The 21763-nt window shown below is 41.5% G+C and overlaps 1 protein-coding gene and 1 non-coding gene across 2 annotated transcripts in view; one reads left to right on the forward strand and one right to left on the reverse strand.

Annotated features, from left to right (window-relative positions):
* Window positions 1-1197: 1197 nt before the first annotated feature.
* On the reverse strand, window positions 1198-1259 carry LOC135274358 (U7 small nuclear RNA). The gene has a single exon (XR_010342205.1). It is a non-coding gene; the product is annotated as a U7 small nuclear RNA (small nuclear RNA).
* Window positions 1260-1427: 168 nt separating this feature from the next.
* The window catches only part of RBM28 (RNA binding motif protein 28), a 40412-nt gene continuing 20076 nt past the window's right edge, over window positions 1428-21763 (forward strand). Inside the window, exons 1-12 of the mRNA XM_012474106.3 lie at window positions 1428-1673; window positions 5555-5713; window positions 6031-6125; window positions 6554-6629; window positions 7008-7100; window positions 8029-8100; window positions 9196-9376; window positions 9545-9684; window positions 11882-11954; window positions 14288-14397; window positions 18573-18646; window positions 20150-20285. Coding sequence (XP_012329529.2) covers window positions 1556-1673; window positions 5555-5713; window positions 6031-6125; window positions 6554-6629; window positions 7008-7100; window positions 8029-8100; window positions 9196-9376; window positions 9545-9684; window positions 11882-11954; window positions 14288-14397; window positions 18573-18646; window positions 20150-20285 — 1327 coding nt within the window. The 5' untranslated portion in view covers window positions 1428-1555. The remainder of the gene's footprint in view (window positions 1674-5554; window positions 5714-6030; window positions 6126-6553; window positions 6630-7007; window positions 7101-8028; window positions 8101-9195; window positions 9377-9544; window positions 9685-11881; window positions 11955-14287; window positions 14398-18572; window positions 18647-20149; window positions 20286-21763) is intronic.

The raw sequence follows: 21763 nt of genomic DNA on the forward strand, positions 1-21763 counted from the left end.
TGAGCAGAGATCTCACCACTGCACTCCAGCCTGGGTGACAGAGCAAGACTCCATATCAAAAAAAAAAAAAGTAAAAAATGGCCTTGGGTACTTTTTTTTGAGCTAGCTGTTCTGCAAGGTGTAGCTGTCTTGCACCTATTCAGGTCCTGAACCCAGTGGCATGGCAAACACTCTCTGTGTTCCAGAATCCAGGAGCACCCAGATATCCTGGCTAGTTAAGATCTCTCAGTCTTGGGTCTGTCTGATGAGCCGACTTGAGGAAAAAATCTTCTGCTTCTAGGAGGACCTGCGTTCTAGTTCTCTGTGTATAAGCTGGATGTTACGTTTCCTTTGAGTGTGTTCAATGTGGTCCTCCAGTGTGTGTGCTGTGATTTATTTTTAAGTATTTTTGGACTAATATCTGTCTCCCCAGTCAGGTGTGGTGGCTCATGCCTACAATCCTATTACTTTGGGAGGCTGAGGGAGGCGGGTTGCTTGAGCTCAGGAGTTTGAGTCCAGCCTGGGCAACATGGTGAAACCCTGTCTCTACAAAAAATACAAAACTTAGCCGGATGTGGTGGTGCACTTGTAGTCCCAGCTACTCGGGAGGCTGAGGCAGGAGGACTGCTTGAACCTGGGAGGTCGAGGCTGCAGTGAGCCAAGATTGTGCCAATGCATTCCCGCCTGGGTGACAAAGTGAGACCCTGTCAAAAAAAAAAAAAAAAAAAAAAAAAAAAATCTGTTTCCCCCACTAGACTGTAATCTCCAAGAGGGCAGGGACCCTGTCTTTTCTCTGCTCACCAGTTTTATCTCAAATGCCTGGCTCATAGTTGGAGCTCAGTATATATTTATTGAAAGAATAATTGTGTACAGTCTGTGTCTATGTGTACTTTAGTAGCTACAATTTATTTGTGAGGCTGGGGTGACAGAGAGCTAATGTCCTCTGAGAATGAGAATTGTTCGAATGACATATATGACATACCTATGCCTACGTCTTTGTGTTCCGATTGTGTTTTATGCACGTAATCTGGAAATTTGTGGAGACAATTCAGAAAATACCAAACACCCATTATATATCAGATCCTGAGTTAGGCCCGGGGCAAAAACGACTTCTCCCTCCCGTCCTGCTAACTGTGGGGAGGATCTGGAGGTGAGATTTTAAACAGGGTAGAAATTGTTTATTTATTTTTATTTTTTATGTTAAGATTATTGCTTTTGGGGGGCTTTCTAGCAAAAACCAGAAAGCCTGCCGGACAAATTCTATAAAAGCTATAACACTAGGGTAGAAATTGTTGATGCCAAGTTTCCATCCAGTGGCGAGTGCGGTGCTAGGGCAGGGGGCGGAGCCCCGCTCCAGAAGCTCCGTCCCAGGCGCTTTTTTTTCATTCCGGAACCTTTTATCCCCCTCCCCACCATGTTTTCCTCCGGTGTCTTTTGAGCAACGAGCACTTCCGGAATCTCCCGGCGGGTCTTCCTACCAAGGCCTGCTTCTCGGATCGCTTGCGCCGGCCCATTTAGCTCACGTGCGCCGGCCCAGTTAGCTCGCGTCCTCACGCACTTTGGGTTTCCCGATCTCATGGCCGGCCTGACCCTATTTGTGGGCCGCCTCCCGCCCTCGGCCCGCAGTGAGCAGCTGGAGGAATTGTTCAGTCAGGTGGGGCCGGTGAAGCAGTGCTTCGTGGTGACTGAAAAAGGTAGGGGGCGGGGCGGTCGAGAATAGGGCTGGGGTTTCCTGGGAGCGAGATGGGGGCCAGGGCACCTTCCCAGACTTCAGGGAGTCGTATCATTCTTTACCTGCCCCGAAGAGAAGGAACTGGGAACGGAGTTTCTTTTCCAAACTGATTCTGTTTTAGATGCGTTCATAGGGGTCAGTATATGAAAGACAAAGCATTCCCTTACGTTTCTATAGCGCTTTCTGTTGATTATGAGCGCTATTGAAAATAGTTAAGTAGAGCATCAGTAGGGCTTATTGAGAGTCACTTGATTGCCAGGTACAGTGATCAGTTTGATACAGTTTATCTCATTTCATTTTCTCAGTAATCTTGCCACATGGCGAATCTTAATCTCATTTTACAGACAATAATCTGAGATTTAGGGGAATTTAGTAACGTTAGTAAGTTCGTACAGCTATTAAGTAGTGGACCCCGAATTTGATCCTCAGACCTGGATATCTTAGCCAGGATGCTACCCATTCGTTTATTCATTTATTCAGCAGATACTTAATGAATACCTACTGTGTGCCAGGAAGTGTTGTAGGTCCTGGGGATGCAGCAGTGTATAACACCAAACCAAAAAACTTTGCTCTTGTATCTTCAAGGTGGGGAAGACAGCCAGTAAGCCAGTTGTGTAGTGAAAACTGTGTCAAATACTAAGGAGAAAAATAAGTCAGGGAAAGGGATTGGGAAGTCTATGTTCATGTGTGTAGTGGGGAGAGGGGGTGAAGAATGGCAATATAGATAAGGTGGCCAGAGAAGGACTGACTGAGGTGAGAGAGTGAACATATGACTCTTGGGAGGAGAAAATTCAGGAAGAGGAAACAGCAAGCCCAAAGGTACGGAAGCAGAGATACGCCTGGTATATTGGAGGAGTAGCAAGGACAGGACGACTGGAGTGAAGTTAGTGAAGGGAAAGGATTAGGAGACAAGATGGAGAGTAGCAGATCATGTAGGATTTTTTTTTTTTTTTTTTTTTTTGTGAGACTGCTTCTTGCTCTGTCTCTAAGGCTAGAGTGCGGTGGAGCCATCTCAGCTTACTGCAACCTCTGCCTCCCGGTTCAAGTGATTCTCCTGTCTGAGTCTCCCAGGTACCTGGGATTGCAGGCGAGTGCCACCATGCCTGGCTAATTTTTGTATTTTTAGTAGAGACAGGGTTTCACTATGTTGGCCAGACTGGTCTCTGTCTCCTGACCTCAGGTGATCTGCCCACCTCATGTAGGATGTTAGAAACCGTTGCAAGGACTTTGGCTTTTACTCAGAGATAGGAAGCTACTGATTTTAAGCACAGAGCAGTAAGTATGATCTGGCTTTCATTTTGAAAGATTCTTTCTGGCTGGTGTGTTGTGAATAGACTGCTGGAGAATAGGACAGAAGCTTAAACACTTAAAATAGAGACTGAAAGTGCTGTACAGTAGTGTTTATTAAACTGCAGATTATTACTTACTAGTGGGTCTTGAGTGGGTCATGACTAGAATTTTTTTGTTTGTTTTGTTTTAGAAGACAGGGTCTTGCTCTTTCAACCAAGGTTGGGGTGCAGGAGTGAGATCATAGCTCAATGTAACCTTAAACTCCTGGGCTCAATTAATCCTCCTACTTCAGCCTCCCAAGTAGCTAGGACTACAGGCGTGCTTCACCATGCCTGGCCAATTTTTGAATACTTTTGTAGAGACACGGTCTCACTATGTTGCCCAGGCTGATCTCAAATGATCCTCCTGCCTTGGCCTTCCAGAGCACTGGCATTACAGGTGTGTGCCACCACACCTGGCCTAGAGTTCTTAACAAATTAAATAGTATAGGAGTAAATACATATACGGTAAAGTATAAGTATTTGTAAAACTTTTAAGTTTTAAATAAAGAATATATGTATGTACTGGGTTTCAGTATAAGTTACATTCCGTATGGCGAGTACTATGCAGTGCCAGTTGATTGTATTCCAGGGAAGAATAGGCCATTGAATGGAAGTTCTCCTTTGAGTCCTCAGAATATAGGCTACCTGTAACCTTACCTTAAACCTTGTGTACTTGGTCTAAATCCTTAAAAATCTCTTACTTTCTTTTTAAAAAACTATGCACTTTCCTCTCCAGAGAGCTGAGATGTACTGGAAAGAGTGCTGCACTCAGAAATGGGAGGGAGGGTATGTGGAATGAAGTCTTCCTCGATAGCAGTGCATGCCACTTCAGCTCTTTAAGATGGGAATAATTTCACAGGGTTGTCAGGGACTCTAAATGTACGTGAGCATGCTTTATACAGACATGTACATTGTGTGATATTTACTGTATGTCCTTTTATTTGGGTGTCGACCTCCTTTACATTTCAGCTGCTTCACTTTTGGTAGTACTGATCAGGAAGGGCTCTGAATTTTCTTGTTCTCATTTTCTGAAAGGTGAGCGGACAGCTTTTATGACAGGGGGTTCCAAGAGAAGAGAAAAACTGATGTCATGTCGCTTTAACTAGTTTATGTAGATCAGTGTCCTGTGTCAAAGGGCTTATACCCTGAAGCAGATTCAAATGTAGTGGGAACAGAACCAGAGCAGATGAGCTCTGTTTCCTTTTCAGGTAAAGGCAGAACTGCTCAATCTGTCCTTTTCCTTTTTGATGCAGTAAATTATTTAAAATCTTCTATCCAAAATGTTAAACCAGAACGGGCAAAGGTGGGTTACAGTTGATATTTGTAATTTTCATCTGTTTGGTCCTCATATTGTTTTTTGTGGAGTCCTATGAAAGAACATGGGGGCTGGTAAGGAGGAGTTAATTCAGTTACTAACACCCTACGTGACATTAACCAGTTCACTTACTTTCTTCCATCTCAAATTATTTATTTGGAAAGAAGGAGTGGTAATATTTGCTTCACCTATTTTGAGGTGTTCTGAAGATAAAATGAGATAAGAATTCATAGCTGCTTTGGAAAGGTTTAATTTGATATTGACAGCTAAGGCATTGGTAATAGTGGTCATAACATCTGCAGTCTCTCTGAGCAGTATTTATTATTTGAGGTTCCTTGTCAGGGCCTCAGGCATTTATTATTGCTGATCTGTTTTGAGGAGTGACTGCATCATTGTGTTCTGATTTTTGAAGCTACCACACTCTCTTAGTCCATTTTCTGTTGCTTATAAGAGAATACCTGAAACTGGGTACTTTATAAAGAAAAATTTATTTCTTACAGTTGTGGAGGCAGAGAATTCCAAAGTCTAGTGGCTCTATCTGGTGAGAACCTTCTCGTTAGTGGGTACTCTGCAAAATCCCCAGACGGTGCAGGGTATCACATGGCAGGTGGGCTGAGCATGCTAATGTGCTTGCTCGGGTCTCTCTTCCTCTTCTTATAAAGCTACCAGCTCCACTGTCATGATAGCCCATTAATCCATAAATTGATTAATCCATTCCTGAAGACAGCCCTCTGATCCAATAACCTGTTAAAGATTCCACCTTTCAATAGTGCTACATTGGGGATTAAGTTTCCAACACATGAAATTTGAGGGACACATTCAAACCATAGCACATACTTACCTTTCTTGCCTTCTCTGATGATGTTTTGTTCTTTTTGATGCTGAGTTCTTTGAGGGCCTAATATATTATGGAACCTCTGTGTTCTTGGGATTATCAGGAAAGGGGGAAGAAGAGGAGCTAACAGCAAAGGCACCAAATTAAGAGGAGGAAGGCTAACAGTTTCTAAGCAAAGTGGGGGTGGAACTACTCATACCACCCTTGTTTCTTTTCCTCCTGAGACTTTTAGCAAACTGATAGCAAGGTGGGTTGGAAGTATATCCTCTAGCTTAGACTTTGAGGATTTTCAAATTGAGTTCTCTTGGCTTATGATTTTCTCTCCTTTTCACACTGCTCCTCCCCCCACTGCATTATTCCAGGGAGTAAGACATGCCGAGGCTTTGGCTATGTCACTTTTTCTATGCTGGAAGATGTTCAGAGGGCCCTCAAGGAGATTACCACTTTTGAAGGTTGCAAGATCAACGTGACCGTTGCCAAGAAAAAACTGAGGAACAAGACAAAGGAAAAGGGGAAAAATGGTGAGTTTCTAGTAATTGAAGGAAGTTTTTCTTCCAGGGTGAGGAGCACTGTGAAACAAAGAGGGAGGCGTGGGGATAGCTTCTAGAACTTAAAGCTTTTTGCATTTGTTTTTGATCTCCAGAGTCATCCGTTGTATTGTGATACTCATTTTAGTTCTTTTGTTGCATCTCAGTCTGAAAAATCTGGTATTCCTTGGTATTTCCACACTTAACCCTGTGGTAAATGGCATCTCTTGCCAGTAGCTTCTGTTCTGTGATGTTCTGGCCTAGAAGTGGGTGATTTCGGAGTACTTATTCCATTACCTCTTATTTTGTAGAAAACTCAGAGGTCCCAAAGAAGGAGCTGAAGCCTAAAAAAGCCAAAGTGGCAGATAAGAAAGCCAGATTAATTATTCGGAACCTGAGCTTTAAGGTAAGTGAGAGAGTAAACAAACATTGCATCTTTTGAAGGCTTTTAGAGCCAGGATGTGATCATTAGTAGAACTCCTCACCAAGATGGTATAATTGGGCTGAATTCCTTCTGGGAATGAACCTTACCCCTGTTGAATTCAGAAAGTGGGCCTGTGTAATAAGGGTATTAAGTGTGAAGCTGCTTTCCTTTTTGGGGAAACTGCTATTGAGAAAGAAAAGGTAGAAAAAGCTCTCAGATGTCTGTCTTTTTGCCTCTTAGATACAAAGTAAAACATCTTCTATTTAGAAACATTTGATGTCGTAGTCTCAAAAGTAAAAAAAGGAGTAAACGTATTCATGTTTTTCATAATTAATGAATTGGTAGTTGATATTTTATGTTAATTTGCTGTGATTGTATTTCTCTTTTTCTTTCTTAACGTTTGGCTTCAGTGTTCAGAAGATGACTTGAAGACAGTATTTGCTCAGTTTGGAGCTGTCTTGGAAGTAAATATCCCTAGGAAGCCAGGTACTAATGAACCTTCACTTGATGTGAATTACATTAGTTAACATATTACCCTTGAATGAATATGTGTGATACATATAAAATATATGGCTCAGTGCTTGACAACTAATGAAAACTCAAATAATGGTTCTATTCCCCCAATGACATTTTCTTTTGGATCAGAATTAGTTTTAGAAGACTAGTTTGAGAAAGTTCATTGCTCTCCCCAAGTCCAAGTTAGAGTATACTTAGTAAGAAGATGTAAGCAATTGCTTTGGGGAATGGGCTGGCCTGCTGGCAGGATTTGGGCCATCTTGCAGGCCTGAATTGCAGTAACTTCCTTCTTAGTATTCTGCTGGCTACCTCCTGCTGCCTCTCACTTCTTTGTACATTTGCACACAGATGGGAAGATGCGTGGTTTTGCTTTTGTTCAGTTCAAAAACCTCCTAGAAGCAGGTAAAGCTCTCAAAGGCATGAACATGAAAGAGATAAAAGGTAAGTTTTGTATTCCCATGTCATTGACCCAGATATTTTTGGTGTCTCAGTGAATTAGTATAGTAACCCACTTTCTGTATTTTCAAAAGATGTTTGCGTTACTGAGAGTCTCATTGCTAATATGGTAGCTATTTAGGTTGGTATCTAGGTTCCTTCTTGGTTATGATCATCTGTGGGCTATTTATTAAACTGACTGTGAGGCTACTCTACATAATGACTTATCAGGTATTGTGCCTAAAGAAGTTATTGCCGGCCAGGTGTGGTGGCTCACGCCTATAATCCCAGCACTTTGGGAGGCCGAGGTGGGTGGATCACCTGAGGTCAGGAGTTCGAGACCAGCCTGGCCAACGTGGTGAAACTCTGTCTCTACTGAAAATGCAAAAATTAGCCAGGTGTGGTGGCATATGCTTGTAATCCCAGCTACTTGGGAGACTGAGGTAGGAGAATCACTTGAATCTGGGAGTGGAGGTTGCAGTGAGCCAAGGTCACACCGCTGCACTCTAGCCTGGGCGACAGAGGAAGACTCCATCTCAAAAAAAAAAAAAAAAAAAAGAAAGAAAGAAAAGAAATAAATTATTGCTGTAGAGACATCCTAGCTTCTGAGGAGGGTTCAGATGATTCCAGAATGCCTGTTTTGATTCTTGATACTCTAACTGGGAACATAGTTCTAATTATTTATGTTTTTACTCCATCTTATCTCAGGTGTTGTGGCTATGTAGAAAGGCAAAATTTCTGTTCATTGATAAAAAGGTTAGGGGTTAAGAGGAGTAGGCAGCAACTAGGAGCTTTATTTAAAGACCAGCATTCCTGAATTGACAGTTTCTTTGTCTCTACTGGTTCCATTATTGTCTGTGGTGACTAGGGGTCCTTTACAGAGGTAGGAATGTTAAAACCACAGCCTTTCTGATACCACTTTTCTGTTTGACAGGGAGGACAGTGGCAGTGGATTGGGCTGTGGCAAAGGATATATATAAAGATACACAGTCTATTTCTGCTCTAGGTAAGATGTGGTAGTGTTGGGTGAGTGGGGGTGTTGTATAACCTGGGCAAAAGTAGTGAAACAACTCCTGTGTTCATGATAAAAGTGTAAGAAAAAGGCCAGGTGCAGTGGCTCATGCCTGTAATCCCAGCACTTTGGGAAGCCAAGGTGGGTGGATTGCTTGAGGTCAGGAGTTTCAGACCAGCCTGCCTAACATGGCAAAACCCCATCTCTACTAAAAATACAAAAATTAGCTGGGAATGGTGGCGGGAGCCTTTCATTCCAGCTACTTGGGAACCTGGGAGTCAGAGGTTGCAGTGAGCCGAGATCACCCCACTGCACTCCAGCTTGGGTGACAAAGCAAGACTCTGTCTCAAAAAAAAAAAAAAAAAAAAAAAAAGTGTGTGAGAACTTGCTTGTCAGAGTGAGACTATTGTAGAAGATTAACCAAAAGAATGAGACTGAGCTTTCAGGGAAAACTCTAAATTCATGCTGGCTCAGAAGTGAGTCCAGGTCTGTTTGTCAATTCATATTGTACCATCTGGTGCTCCGGTCCCAAAACCGAGGCTCTCTTGAGTCTAAACCCGCTTCTGGGAGTGGCTGTGAGTGAGCCTGAGCTCGTTGTCCCCTTTACTTGCTGTTCTTTCCAAGCTTTGTATAATAGGAGTTATGGAACATTAAGAATAGAGAAACTTAAAACTTGAGTTTTATTTAGAAAACAATTGGCTGTTAAGCCACCAGGGTCTCAGGGAGTAGAACTCACTGAGATTGAAGTTCATGGCTTGGCTTTGCCCCCTAGTGAGCATTTTGATGGCTGTGGTGTATGAATGTCGGTTGTTTGCAGAGGCTCAGTTGCCACTTCTTTTAGTCTGGGCCAGATGAACCTTCAGGGTGGTGAATAGGACAAATTCTAACGGAATCTGGGTGATGAGAGTTTTGTTTATTTCTGTTTTTGCTTTTTGTCTTTATACTTTCTCCTGTTATATACAGTAAGAAAAATATACAAAATTCTGTAAAACCAACGAAACCACCAACTTGGAGTATTGGTTACTCTTGTTAAAATAACATCATTTTGGATATTAAATGAACTTTTTCTTTCTTTACCTCCCTCCGTAGGTGAGGAAAAGAGCCGTGAATCTAAACATCAGGAATCAGTTAAAAAGAATGGCAGGGAGGAAGAGGATATGGAGGAGGAAGAAAATGATGATGATGACGATGATGATGATGATGATGATGAAGATGAAGAAGAGGAGAATATAGAATCAAAGGTGACCAAGCCTGTGCAAATTCAGAAGAGGTAAGCAGCTCAGCCTGTTCTGAGACAGCAGAGGAAAATTCAAGATTGTCTCTGAGAGGAAAAATTCTCCTTTTTCTGCCTGCATCATTGCAGAATTGACATGTGTAATGAAATTGAATAGGCCCCTCTGTCAGCCCACAGTCTTAGTTCTGATCTGTGCTTTTGCAGAGCAATCAAGAGAACAGCCTCCGCAGAAAGCAGTGAAGATCATTCTGAGGAGGACAGTGACCTGGAGGAAAGCAATAGTATTGATGATGGAGAGGAACTGGCTCAGAGTGATAGCAGCACTGAGGAGCAAGAGGATAAAGGTTCGCTTGAGTTTTCACTTTAAATGGTCTTTAAAACGTTACTGAAGTTACTGAAATGAACATCAGTTCTGCTTAGGCCTCCTTTTAAATAGGACTCTAAGGTGGTCTATCAAATTATGTTTAAATGCTGAAAAGGAAACTTATACTCCTTTCTTCCAAAGATTTTTTTTTTGTTTCCTTTTTGTTTTGTTTTTTAAATGAGTTTTGGAGTGGTGTTTGAGGGTTAAGATTCTTAGAGAATTTAAGACCTAGCTTAACGGTGAGGTTCTACCTCTCTCTGGATTGTCCAACTTGATTGAATAACCAGATAAACAGCATCTTACACAGATAATATAGAAGAAACAGATGATATAACAATCTGAATTCCAAGGTAGATTTTAAACAACTCCTTTGAGTTGCAGTGAGGATGAAGAGCTGTATAGTCAGCTCGGACTGCCATAACAAAATACTATAGTCTAGGTGGCTTAAACAACAGAAACTTATTTTCTCACAGCTCTGGAGGCTAGAAGTCCCAGATGCCAGCTGATTCCTTTGGGTGAAGCTCTCTTCCTGGCTTGCAGACTGCTGCCTTCTCACTATGTCCTTGCATAGTGTTTTCTTTGTGTGCTTGAATGCGGGGAGAGAGAGAACAAGTAACAGTGAACTCTGGTCTCTCTTATAAGCACAGCAGTCCTATCAGATTAGGGTCCCAACCTTAAGAGCAAGCTAGCCTCAGTTACCTCCCTAAAGTCTCTGTCTCCAAATATAGTTACATTTGGGGCTAGGGCTTCGATATATGAATTTTGGGGGAACACAGTGCATTTCATAGCAAGGAACTCTTTGAACATGTAAAACTTTAGCCAATCCTTATTGCTGCCTTTATTGAGAATAAATTCAACTTGTTTATTGAGGAAGGAAGGTCATTACAGAATGAGAAATGGTTAATGACTGGTTCTTTGATTCGTCTGGCTGAAGATTTTTATTCAGCTATTTTTATTCTGATTTCATTTCAGTAAGTCTGGAATGTTGGTTTGACCATATAAAAAATCTGAGGAATTAAACTTTTTCTGTGAGGAGAAAATGGTATACACCTTAGAATCAAAGAAGCTTTTACACTGAAGAGACTGTGAGACCCTGTATTCTATAACCCACAGTCAGCTGTCTCATGCCATTCTTTCAGCTGAAAAACTTATAGGACAGATAAATGATAATGAGAGAAAGTTAATAAAAAACACAATACAGAAGAGTGTAATACGCAAAAGTTCCTGACCAATCCCAACAATTCCCCAAAGTAATCACTGTTGTTTCTTGTGTATCCTTCCAGATATTTTCTTTGTATATAGAAGCATATATGTCTGTTCTTGAAAACAAAAAGTGAATCTCCCTTATACCCAGATCCTCAGCTTCTTAGGAAGCTTCCCCAGAGACAACCAAGGTTATTTGTTTCTTGTGTATCTAGAGATATTTTAATACATTTATAAGCAAAATGCACACATATAGGTACATACGCACTCAAAATAGTGTTTTTTATAATTTGTGTGTGACTGTATGTGTATGTTTTTCCTCAAAGGTTCCCATGTCCTGTACAGTATTTCCAGAAAGTTTACACTGTCATCATAGTATATGGAAATGTCTTTTTCCCATACCCTTACCACATTGGATTCCATCTGTCTTTTTGATTTTGCAATCTGTTGGTGAAAAATAGTATTTCATTTCTTGTGCTATGTTTTCTTTAATTAAGAGTGAGTTCAAACATCCTTTCATATACTTAATTGCATGTCCTCTGTCTACTTTTATTTATTTTTTTGAGACTGAGTTTCACTCTTGTTGCCCTGGCTGGAATGCAATGGCTCAATCTTGGCTCATTGCAACCTCTCTCTCAGGTTCAAGTGATTCTCTTGTCTCAGCCTCCTGAGTAGCTGGGATTACAGGCGGCTGCCACCACACCGGCTGATTTTTGTGTTTTTAGTAGAAATGGGTTTTGCCATGTTGGCCAGGCTGGTCTCGAACACCTAACCTCGGGTAATCCGCCTGCCTCGGCCTCCCAAAGTGCTGGGATTACAAGCATGAGCCACTGTGCCTGGCCTACTTTGTCTATTTTTAATTGTTTTTTTCTTTTAACAGTTTATGCAAGATCTTTATGTACTTCAGAAGTTAGCTCTTTGTCCTGTAGCTTACGCTACTCTCTTTCAGTTTCTTGTTTTTCTTTTTACCTTAGCTGTGCAAGTCTCAAACAAAAAGAAGAGGAAATTACCCTCTGATGTGAATGAAGGGAAAACTGTTTTTATCAGGTATGCCTTTCTACCTCCAGAATTGCTTTTGTGTTGTCTTCATAGATCTCTCCTCCTCCTTTTCCTTCTCCTTTTGGCACCAGTTCTGTTAGCTAGCCCAGAAAATTAGATCAAGCACATCTGGTCCCAGGAACATACCTAACAATGAGAAATGTAGGACAATCAGAACTATAACACAGAAGACAGATAGCATGGGTCCTGACACCATGTCTTCATCTAGATTTCATGCTTTGTAATTGGGTTGGCATCATTTATAAGAAATCAATTCAACTGTTAGAAACATCTTGCTTCTGGCCTTTGTTTTAGGGGGAGTGCTGGGGAGGAGTGACACTGCTTATCTCAAATGATTTCTGTCTTTATGCCTAACTTATCTTCTGATGCAGGGTCCACAATAAAGTAAGGCATCTCATCTGTTTCCAGGAAAACGGGGTGGGAGTAGGCGTGGAGATAGGCTTTATTTCATGTTGCTGTTGCTGTTTAGCTCTACTGACTGCAACAGATAGCTGCTTTCATAAGGTTAGGATGTCTTTAGTACACCTTATGCATGCCTTCTAGTCTTTCTAAAGTACCAGCATGCTAGGGTCATTTGGGTCTGATTTTAGAGGTATATATTTTATCTTCCTATGCAATCTTTTAAAATTGTTTTTTCGGGCACGGTACTCAGGCTTGTAATCCCATCACCTTGGGAGGTAGAGGCAGACGGATCACTTGAGGCCAATTCAAGACCAGCCTGGCCAACATGGCGAAACTGCATTTCTACTTAAAATACAAAAATTAGCCATGTGTGGTGGCACGTGCCTATAACCCCAGCTACTTAGGAGGCCTGAAGCACGAGAATCGCTTAAAGCCCAGAGGTGGAGGTTGCAGTGAACTGGGATTGTACCACTGTACTCCAGCCTGGGTGACAAAGCAAGACTCTGTCTCAAAAAAAAAAAAAAATTCTTATACAATTTATGTTCATTCCAGGAAATTGATGAATACATGAGCAAAAAGAAAAAAAAAACTCTTTAATCACTACTCAGAGAACACCTACACTACATGCCCACATCATAAACTTAACCCTAACCCTAACCTTACCCTAACAGAGATGAATTTATACATGCTGTACTGAAGCCCATTTTCTCACCTAACTGCATGTCTTTCCATGTATTTTAAAAATTGTGTTATTTGGAACTGCCATATAAATGATTTTGTATTTGTGGAGGATGTAACAGGAAGGAAGAAATGTCACGGTGAGGAAGAAACGTGTGACCTCAGTACTAAGGATACCATTCCTTATACACCTTTTAAATAATAAAGAACTTAGGAAAATAAAGGGGTGGAAGAGAGAAAACCATGTATATGATGAGGCAAATTAAAAGAAATAATGTAGCTAGGATATGTCTTGTTGCAGAAAACCTTTTTTATCTGGGTTATCCGTGAAATAGAATTGTTCATGGGGCTGTTTAGTGCATATAAGAGAAGTAAAATTATAGATACTTATTAGGGACTGTTTTTATTACTCCTGGAAGGATTAAATAGTTGGGGAAATGAGGAATCTTTATACTGTGTTGAAATTTTAGGACAACAAAATCTCCTTCTAACATTTTTTAATCCCTTCAAGAGAAGTGAGTAGTTTTCTTTTTTTGGACTTAGTAAATTTTACTGTGTTTGCTTTTATGTTACTATTTTGAAGGATTTTCTGACTTTTGTAAAATTTCAACTGAAACGTGGATTTAATAGCAACACAGAAGAAAAACTGGCTAATTGAGAAAGAGAGAATTTGACTTTTCTCACTAGTCTGCTGTGAGTCTTCTAGTTTGTAGTAAGAGAAATGAATTTTGGCCAATTTAAGTGAAAAAGAGGGTTTCAGAATCAAAGTTGTCAAAGAGCAAGCCTCAGGAAGAGGCTGAAAATCTGGGCAGTTCTGGGGCCCTAGGTGATGGAGGATGTGGGTCTTTTCTCTGGGATATCACTTTTTTTTTCTTTTAAAGTATAACATATATTCTGTAAAGTACATTAAGCATACAGCTCAGCTAAAATTTTATATGTATACATCCATGTAGCCACCACCCAGATCAAAACGTAGAAATTTCCAGCACCCCAGAAGTTTCCCTGGCATGAGGCACCACTGTTTTGAAATGAATCTGTACCTACAGTTTCTGGTGTTCGTATATGTCTGTTTATGTTTTCAGGTTCCTGAGAAAGAGAACTTGATTGACAAAGGAGAGACAGTTGGGGCCAAGGGCCACTGGGGGCCATCTCTATGTATTAGTGCTATTTGTGAACAAGGGAGACATTGTCCTGGAACATGTAATTGACCTTTGATGTGGTCATCTGGTTGTATTCCATAGAAATCTGTCCTTTGATTCAGATGAAGAAGAACTTGGGGAGCTTCTCCAACAGTTTGGAGATCTCAAATACGTCCGCATTGTCTTGCATCCTGACACAGAGCATTCTAAAGGTATGTGTTTTCAGCTGGCCAGGACCTAAAAGAGTTGAGGCCACTGCCGAGGGTATTGACGAGGTTACATAAGAGCATAATGTATGCCATTTTGAGGGGTTCACAGTCCACCAGCCAGCCCAGGTTTCTGGGTTCCATAAAAGTACTAGGGACACCGGGTATGGTGGCGCATGCTTGTAATCCCAGCACTTTGGGAGGCTGAGGTGGGCGGATTGCCTGAGCTCAGGAGTTCAAGACCGGCCTGGGCAACATGGTGAAATTCCATTTCTACTAAAATACAAAAAATTAGCTGGGCATGGGGGTATGTACCTGTAGTCCCAGCTACTTGGGAAGTTGCAGGAGAATTGCTTGAACCCCGGAGATGGAGGTTGCAGTGGGCTGAAATCGAGTCACTGCACTCCAGCCTGGGTGACAGAGCAAGACTCCATCTACCCCCCCACAAACAAAAAATGTACCAGGGACATCCTGAGGTTGTCTTAATGGTGTCAAACTCAGCATCTTTAATGGTGCTGCTAGCCATAATTTTTTCTAAGCTTTTTAAGCCCTTTCTTATTTACTTTAGGGTAATGAATTCCATTTTTGTTCTTTGCATTTCAAATGTGATAGTATCTCATGGGTATTAATCACTCCACATTGCTTGAAATTACCAGGATCTTTTTTTTTTTTTTCCTGTTGCTTTTGTTGGAGGTGGAAACTGACAGAGAAACTCTGTTGCAGTGGCAGCAGTTAGAAGGAAAACTCTGTGTTGCAGGAGTGCTGCCTTAGATTTTTTTTTTCTAAAGCTATTTCTTTTGAATTTTAAGGGTTGACCATTCCTCATTCTAGTATACTGTTGTTAGGTAAACATCTTTCCAACCCATTCATAATCTTTGATTTCATCTGTTGCAGTCATTCTCCTAAAGCACTGAGTTCTTAATTTATTCTGATTCATGATTCTTTTGAAATACAGCAATTCTCTCCTTAGAAAAATGCTGCTTTGGAGGGTGTGTGGGCTCTCATCAGCCCATCCATGGTTTAAGAACCTCCATTCTAAACCTTTTTAGTTTTTACATTGATAGGACTTAATCACTTTTGGTTTTTACTCACCTAAAAAAAGTAAGACCTGGTGCATACCTGAAATCCCAGCTACTCAGGAGACTTGGGGGAGCCCAGGAGTTTGAGGCTTCAGGAAGCTATGATTGCTACTGCACTCAAGACTGTGAGACAGAGAGAGACCTCCTCCATCTCTTAAAAAAAAAAAAAAAAAAAAAAGATGTGAATAAGGCAGCACTGTGGAATGAAGTTAGGGATCTGATTAATCCCAGCTATGCTACAGATCAACTGGGTGATTTTTGGCAAATCATTTAACTACTGTTGGCTTCGGGTTTTCATCTGTAAAATTAGTGGGTTCAAGTAGAGTAATCACTTAAGGTACCTTCAGCTCTCATGCTTAGTTACACTTCCTGGATCTTTTCCATTTCTAAAATGTTCTTAGACCATTTGAATTGCATAGAATGTTCCAAGTTCAGTCCATTAATGTTAACAGAGTTCATGATCTTAATAAGCATAGTTTTAGTCATTTTTAAAAAAAAATATTGCCCTTTCTAGGCTTGTTAAATTTTTCTGACACCTTTTCTACCTATTCATGCAGCCTGGTGCTGCTCCTATAACTCATCCCTCTCAGTATGCCATTTTGCTGCCTGGAAGAGCTAAATATTAACTGCAGTCTTTTAGGGAAATGTTAAGACTGAACCCACTACTGACTCTGGAAACTCCAATGATAAAATTCTTTTTTTTTTTTTTGAGATGGAGTCTCAATCTGTCACCCAGGCTGGAGTGCAGTGGCACAATCTCAGCTCACTGCAACCTCTGCCTCTCGGGTTCAAGCAGTTCTCCTGCCTCAGCCTTCTGAGTAGCTGGGATGACAGGCATGCATTACCATGCCTGGCTAATTTTTGTATTTTTAGTAGAGACAGGGTTTCACCGTGTTGGTCAGGCTGGTCCCGAACTACTGACCTCGTGATCCGCCTGCCTAGGTCTTCCAAAGTGCTGGGATTACAGCTGTGAGCCACCATGCCCGGCCCAGTGATTAAATTCTTACCCATTCAGAGGGAAGTACCCATTTTCTTCATATTCAATCTGATTAGAGTCATTCAAATCTGCCTATTAGAAACATGTTCCCCATATTTCTTTATTATTTGTTTCTTTCTATTGAGTATCTGTTAATGCTGTACACTATGGTAGGTGCTAGGGATATAGAAACAGACAAGAATTGTGGTCGTTTTTCCTGAGGTATTTATTCTGTTTGGGAAGATGTCACCTGAGTGGTGCTATAATCAAGATGTGAGTGGAGGATAGGAGGCGGGAGGGGAAACAGAAGCTCCTGGGTAGTGACCTTTGTGTTGGCCTGCCACATGAGTCCTTTCAGCTCGTCTGCTGCCATTCATTTTTATGGAAGGTGGAATTTCTGTAGCTCTAAGAATATGGCAGTGTTTTCATATCTGAGAGAATATTTAAAATTTAAAGAAATACTAAAAAAAAAAAAAATGAAACTTCTATTTCTTTTTTGGAATCTACTGAAAGGTAAAATTACTTTCTTTGCTTATAAAAGTGGCTCATGCCTATAATCCCAGCACTTTGGGAGGCCGAGGCAGGCAGATCACCTGAGGTCAGGAGTTTGAGGACCAGCCTGACCAACATGGAGAAACCCTGTCTCTCCTAAAAATACAAAATTAGCCAAGAGTGGTGGTGCATGCCTATAATCTCAGCTACTCGAGAGGCTGAGGCAGGAGAATCACTTGAACCCGGGAGGCAGAGGTTGTGGTGAGCTGAGACAGCACCATTGCGCTCCAGCCTTGGCAACAGGAGCAAAACTCCAACTCAAAAAAAAAAAAAAAGTTTTTTTTTTGTCAATAGCAGAAATAGAGATGGGTTAATTGGCCCTGGATCTAATCAAGGTAAGGCATGCCTTGTGAAGATTCTAGAGTTTGAGCCAAGAATTGAGCTCATGGCTTTCTGGTTCCCTGCTGTTTTCATATAGTAGAGAACAGAGACTTACTCAGAGGAGATCTGCCCGTATCAGATGCCTCCCAGGTGACTATGAGCCAGTGAGATCTGTAGTTAAGTTCAGAGTTAAGTGGTTCCTGCTTTATTTTTTAGTCCTCTAATAGGTACTTTGTAAGTGGTGCTGAATTAAGTGTTAGGCTGGAATTTCTCTACCATTTCGTGTGGATATTTCTTTCTTTTTTTTTTTTTTTTTTTAAGATAAGGTCTCACTCTGTCACCCAGGCTGGAGTGCAGTGATCATGGCTTACTGCAGCCTTGACTTCCCGGGGTCAGGCCATCCTCCCACCTCAGCCTCCTGAGTAGCTGGGACTACAGGCATGCACCACCACATCCAGCCGATTATTGTTATTTTTTCCCCTGTAAAGATGGGGTTTTGTCATGTTGCTCAGGCTGGTCTCTAACTCTTGGGCTTAAGCAATCCTCCTGTCTTGGTCTCCCAAACAGCTGGGATTACAGGTATGAGCCACCATGCCTAGCCCTCATGTGGATATTTCTTATTAAGAGAGATCATGAGACTAAAGTTCTAAGAAGAACTAGAAAAGGTGGAGTAATAATGAAATTTCATTAAGAGCAGTCAGTGGTATCTTTGTCTTTGATTATTTGGTACCTAACACAGTGCCTGTTTCAGTACAGTATGCGCCACTTAACGATGGGGATTCATTCTGTAAAGTTCATTATTTGGTGATTTTGTCATTGTGTGAATGTCATAGTATACTTACACAAACCTAGATGGTATGACCTACTACACACATAGGCCATATGATATAGCCTATTGCTCCTAGGCTACAAACCTGTACAGCACAGCATGTTGTTATACTGAATGTTGTAGGCAGTTGTAACATAATGGTATTTGTGTATCTAAATATTTCTAAACATAGAAAGGATATAGTAAAAATACAGTATAAAAGATAAAAAACACCTATATAGGGCAGATCCACTGTACTCTTCTGGGGTCATTCTTGTATATACAGTCTGTTACTTACCAAAATGTCATTATGCAAGTACCTGGCTGTACTTAATAGTTGCTACCTGCTCCTTCCACTCTGTGTCGGGCTGCTGCTGTTAATAGTTTTGTCTTTGGTTTAGCCATGGGAGTTTGGGATCTCACTGAATTTTGTCTCATTGTGCAGGTTGTGCATTTGCCCAATTCATGACTCAAGAAGCAGCTCAGAAATGCCTTCTAGCTGCTTCTCCAGAGAATGAGGTAAGGAAGATATTTCCTTTACCCTATAACACAGGAGGTAGTGCCTCTTAGGGGCAACATCTGATATTCACACAAAGCTTTATTATTATTATTATTGTCAATAATAATAAAACTAACACTTATTTAGCACTTAGTGTGTGTTAGGCACTGAACTTTACATGCATTATCTTTTTTTTTTTTTTGAGATGGAATCTCACTCTGTCGCCAGGCTGGAGTGCAGTGGCATGATCTTGGCTTACTGCAACCTCCGCCTGCTGGGTTCAAGTGATTCTCCTGCCTCAGCCTCCTGAGAGAGATTACAGGCATGCGCCACCACGCCCAGCTAATTTTTGTATTTTTAGTAGAGATGGGGTTTCACCATGTTGGTCAGGCTGGTGTCGAACTCCTGACCTTGTGATCTGCCTGTCTTGCTCTCCCAAAGTGCTGGGATTACAGGCATGAGCCACTGTGCCCAGCCTACATACATTATCTTATTTAATCATTACATCAGCCCTTTGGGGTAGGCAGAATTATTATCTCTACTTCATAGGTGAGGAAATGGGAATAATAATGTATCTGATATTTATTGCTGTCTGTGTGTCAGCCTCTTTCCTAGATTGATAACATGAAAGACTAGGATAAGAAGTTAGTAAGGTTGTCTATGAAATAGAGTAGATGTTTGAGAGAGAATGTGTGTGGGTGATGGAGAAGTACTCCATTTGTTCTGTAATCAAGTATAGTATTATCTAATATTGCTGTTATTTCTTAAATCCTCTTGAGTAAGTACTCTACTGTTTCATTAGCTTTCTTTACAATACTAGACATTTGCCTGTTTACAGATAATTTTCCTCAGTTTGGGACTAATCAACTCCCAGAAAATAAATTCTGTACTGCTGACTGCCTGAAATACACATGTGGCCTTTTGCACAGCTATACTAAATATTGTGAGGCTACTTTGGGACTAATCAACTCCCAGAAAATAAACTCTTTACTGCTGACTGCCTGAAATACACATGTGACCTTTTGCACAGCTATACTAAATATTGTGAGGTCCAGTGATCCACTTGTAGCTAGCTGGGCTGAAACCTCGTAGGGCTTGGCTTCCCTAGCATAATTGGTGTTTGCCCTTTCCCTTTCTGTGGTGTTCTTATCAGGTGCTTAGTTTCTAGTTTCTACTCAGTGTGTGTGTGTGTGTGTGTGTGCGTGTGTGTGTGTGTATGGTTTTTTCTTGTTTTTTTTTGAGACAGAGTCTTGCTCTGCTGTCCAGGCTGGAGTGCAGTAGCGTGATCTCAGCTTCCTGTCTCAGCTCCCGAGTAGCTGGGATTACAGGCACACACCACCATGCCCAGCTAATTTTTGTATTTTTAGTAGAGATGGGGTTTCACCATGTTGGCCAGGCTGGTCTTGAACTCCTCACCCCAGGTGATCCACCTGCCTCAGCCTCCCACAGTGCTGGGATTATAGGCCTGAGCCACTGCACTTGGCCATTATGCATTTTTAAGAGAAGGTTGTGATCTGTTACAGGCTGGTGGGCTTAAACTGGGAGGCCGGCAGCTCAAGGTTGACTTGGCAGTGACCCGTGATGAGGCTGCAAAGCTTCAGACAAAGAAAGTGAAGAAGCCGACTGGCACCCGGAATCTCTATCTGGCCCGAGAAGGCTGTGAGTAGTGGTAGGGAGATGTAACCCAGGCTTCTAAGTAGGTGACCCTGTGCCATATCATTGATCCAGCAATAGTATGTTTGGGAGCATGTTTCAAATAAAAAACCCAAATGTTATCTTTAACAGTGTTATATGAGCATTCCACTTTAATAGATGTGGCTTTCTATTAGGAAACCACTCATTTTTGTGGATTAACCATCCCATTCTCTTTTCTGCCTGATTGACTTTAGTCTTTTTCAATAGAGGATTGGCAAGGCAAACAGGGAGAAAGAACTCAAAATACCTTTGCTTCTTGTCATTTCTGATCAGAGGTTTTCATTATGACTAAAATTACTCTTTTGGATTATTCATGGATTTAAAATGTACACCCAGTACTTTCCTTTAATGTCAGAAAGACAATCATAAATTAGCTTTACATTTTTTAGAAAATTCTTCTAGGTCACACAGTATTTATCAGTTCACCTCCTCCATAGCTTCACAGCCTGTACTAGTGTTGCCGGGTCTTCGGGGTGCAGGGGAGTGCTCAGCTCATTCCCCACTGGGCTCCAGGCTCTTGGTCTCTCGCTCTCCCAAGAATGGGAGAGGGGACCACGGTGGGCACGGTACGCTCGTAAATACCAGACCCCAAAAAGTGTTTGCAGAAAGTGATTTATTTAGGCAGAGAAAGAGAAAAAGGAGAAAGAAAAAGATGAGGAAAAAAAAGGCTTCCGTGAAGAGTGTGGAAGTGGACCCAAGTATGGAATCCAAAGGGGTGTAGGAGAAGGGGACTTTTAACCTGGAAGGAATTCCCACCTTCTCCAAGCTCCCTGGCCAATGAAAAGAGTTCCTTTAAACTTCCGCTGGAGTGATTGACTTTTGGTTCTTCCCTGGCATGTGAAAATTAAACAAACTGTTAAATCTCCTGGAAGGAGAGGCATAGGGTCGGGGGTATGGTGCTGGGAAGTTCTTGCCCTTAAGACTACACCCCCTTGTGGACCCAGAAAGAGCACACATTCGGTCACTGGTAATGTACATTAGCCTTCAGTACTAGTTGTCTATGGCAACATGACTGTTTTCTGCTGGCTTATCTCACTGCTTAGTAATGGACCTCAAGTACATAAGGAACAGCAAAGTTAAGTTCCAAGGGCAGATTATAGGTGGAACATTGTGCATTCCAAATGCCCAAAATGTACTTATGTTCTATACTTCTTCCAGGCCTTTCTTTCTGACTTTGGGCATGTACATGAAGCTTCTTGGAGGGGAGAGGAGGAGAAGAGGAATAAAATCACAAAATATTCACAATTTTAGTCCTTGAGAGCAGCTCTGAGCCCAGAACTTAGCCCTGTAGCCTATTTCTGGACCTAACCAAATGCCATCATGTCCTGGCCAACATAGTCCTCTGGGCCCTGTACAAAGAGTTTGCATCATTCAAATCACATTCCTCTGGTTGCTCAGTGAAAATTCCCTTGTCGATGTCTTGGCCTTTTTCCCCTCTTTCT

The sequence above is a fragment of the Aotus nancymaae genome, unplaced genomic scaffold (assembly GCF_030222135.1).
Source record: "Aotus nancymaae isolate 86718 unplaced genomic scaffold, 86718_ANA_hifiasm-v0.15.2.pri h1tg000002l, whole genome shotgun sequence".
Lineage (NCBI taxonomy): Eukaryota > Metazoa > Chordata > Mammalia > Primates > Aotidae > Aotus > Aotus nancymaae.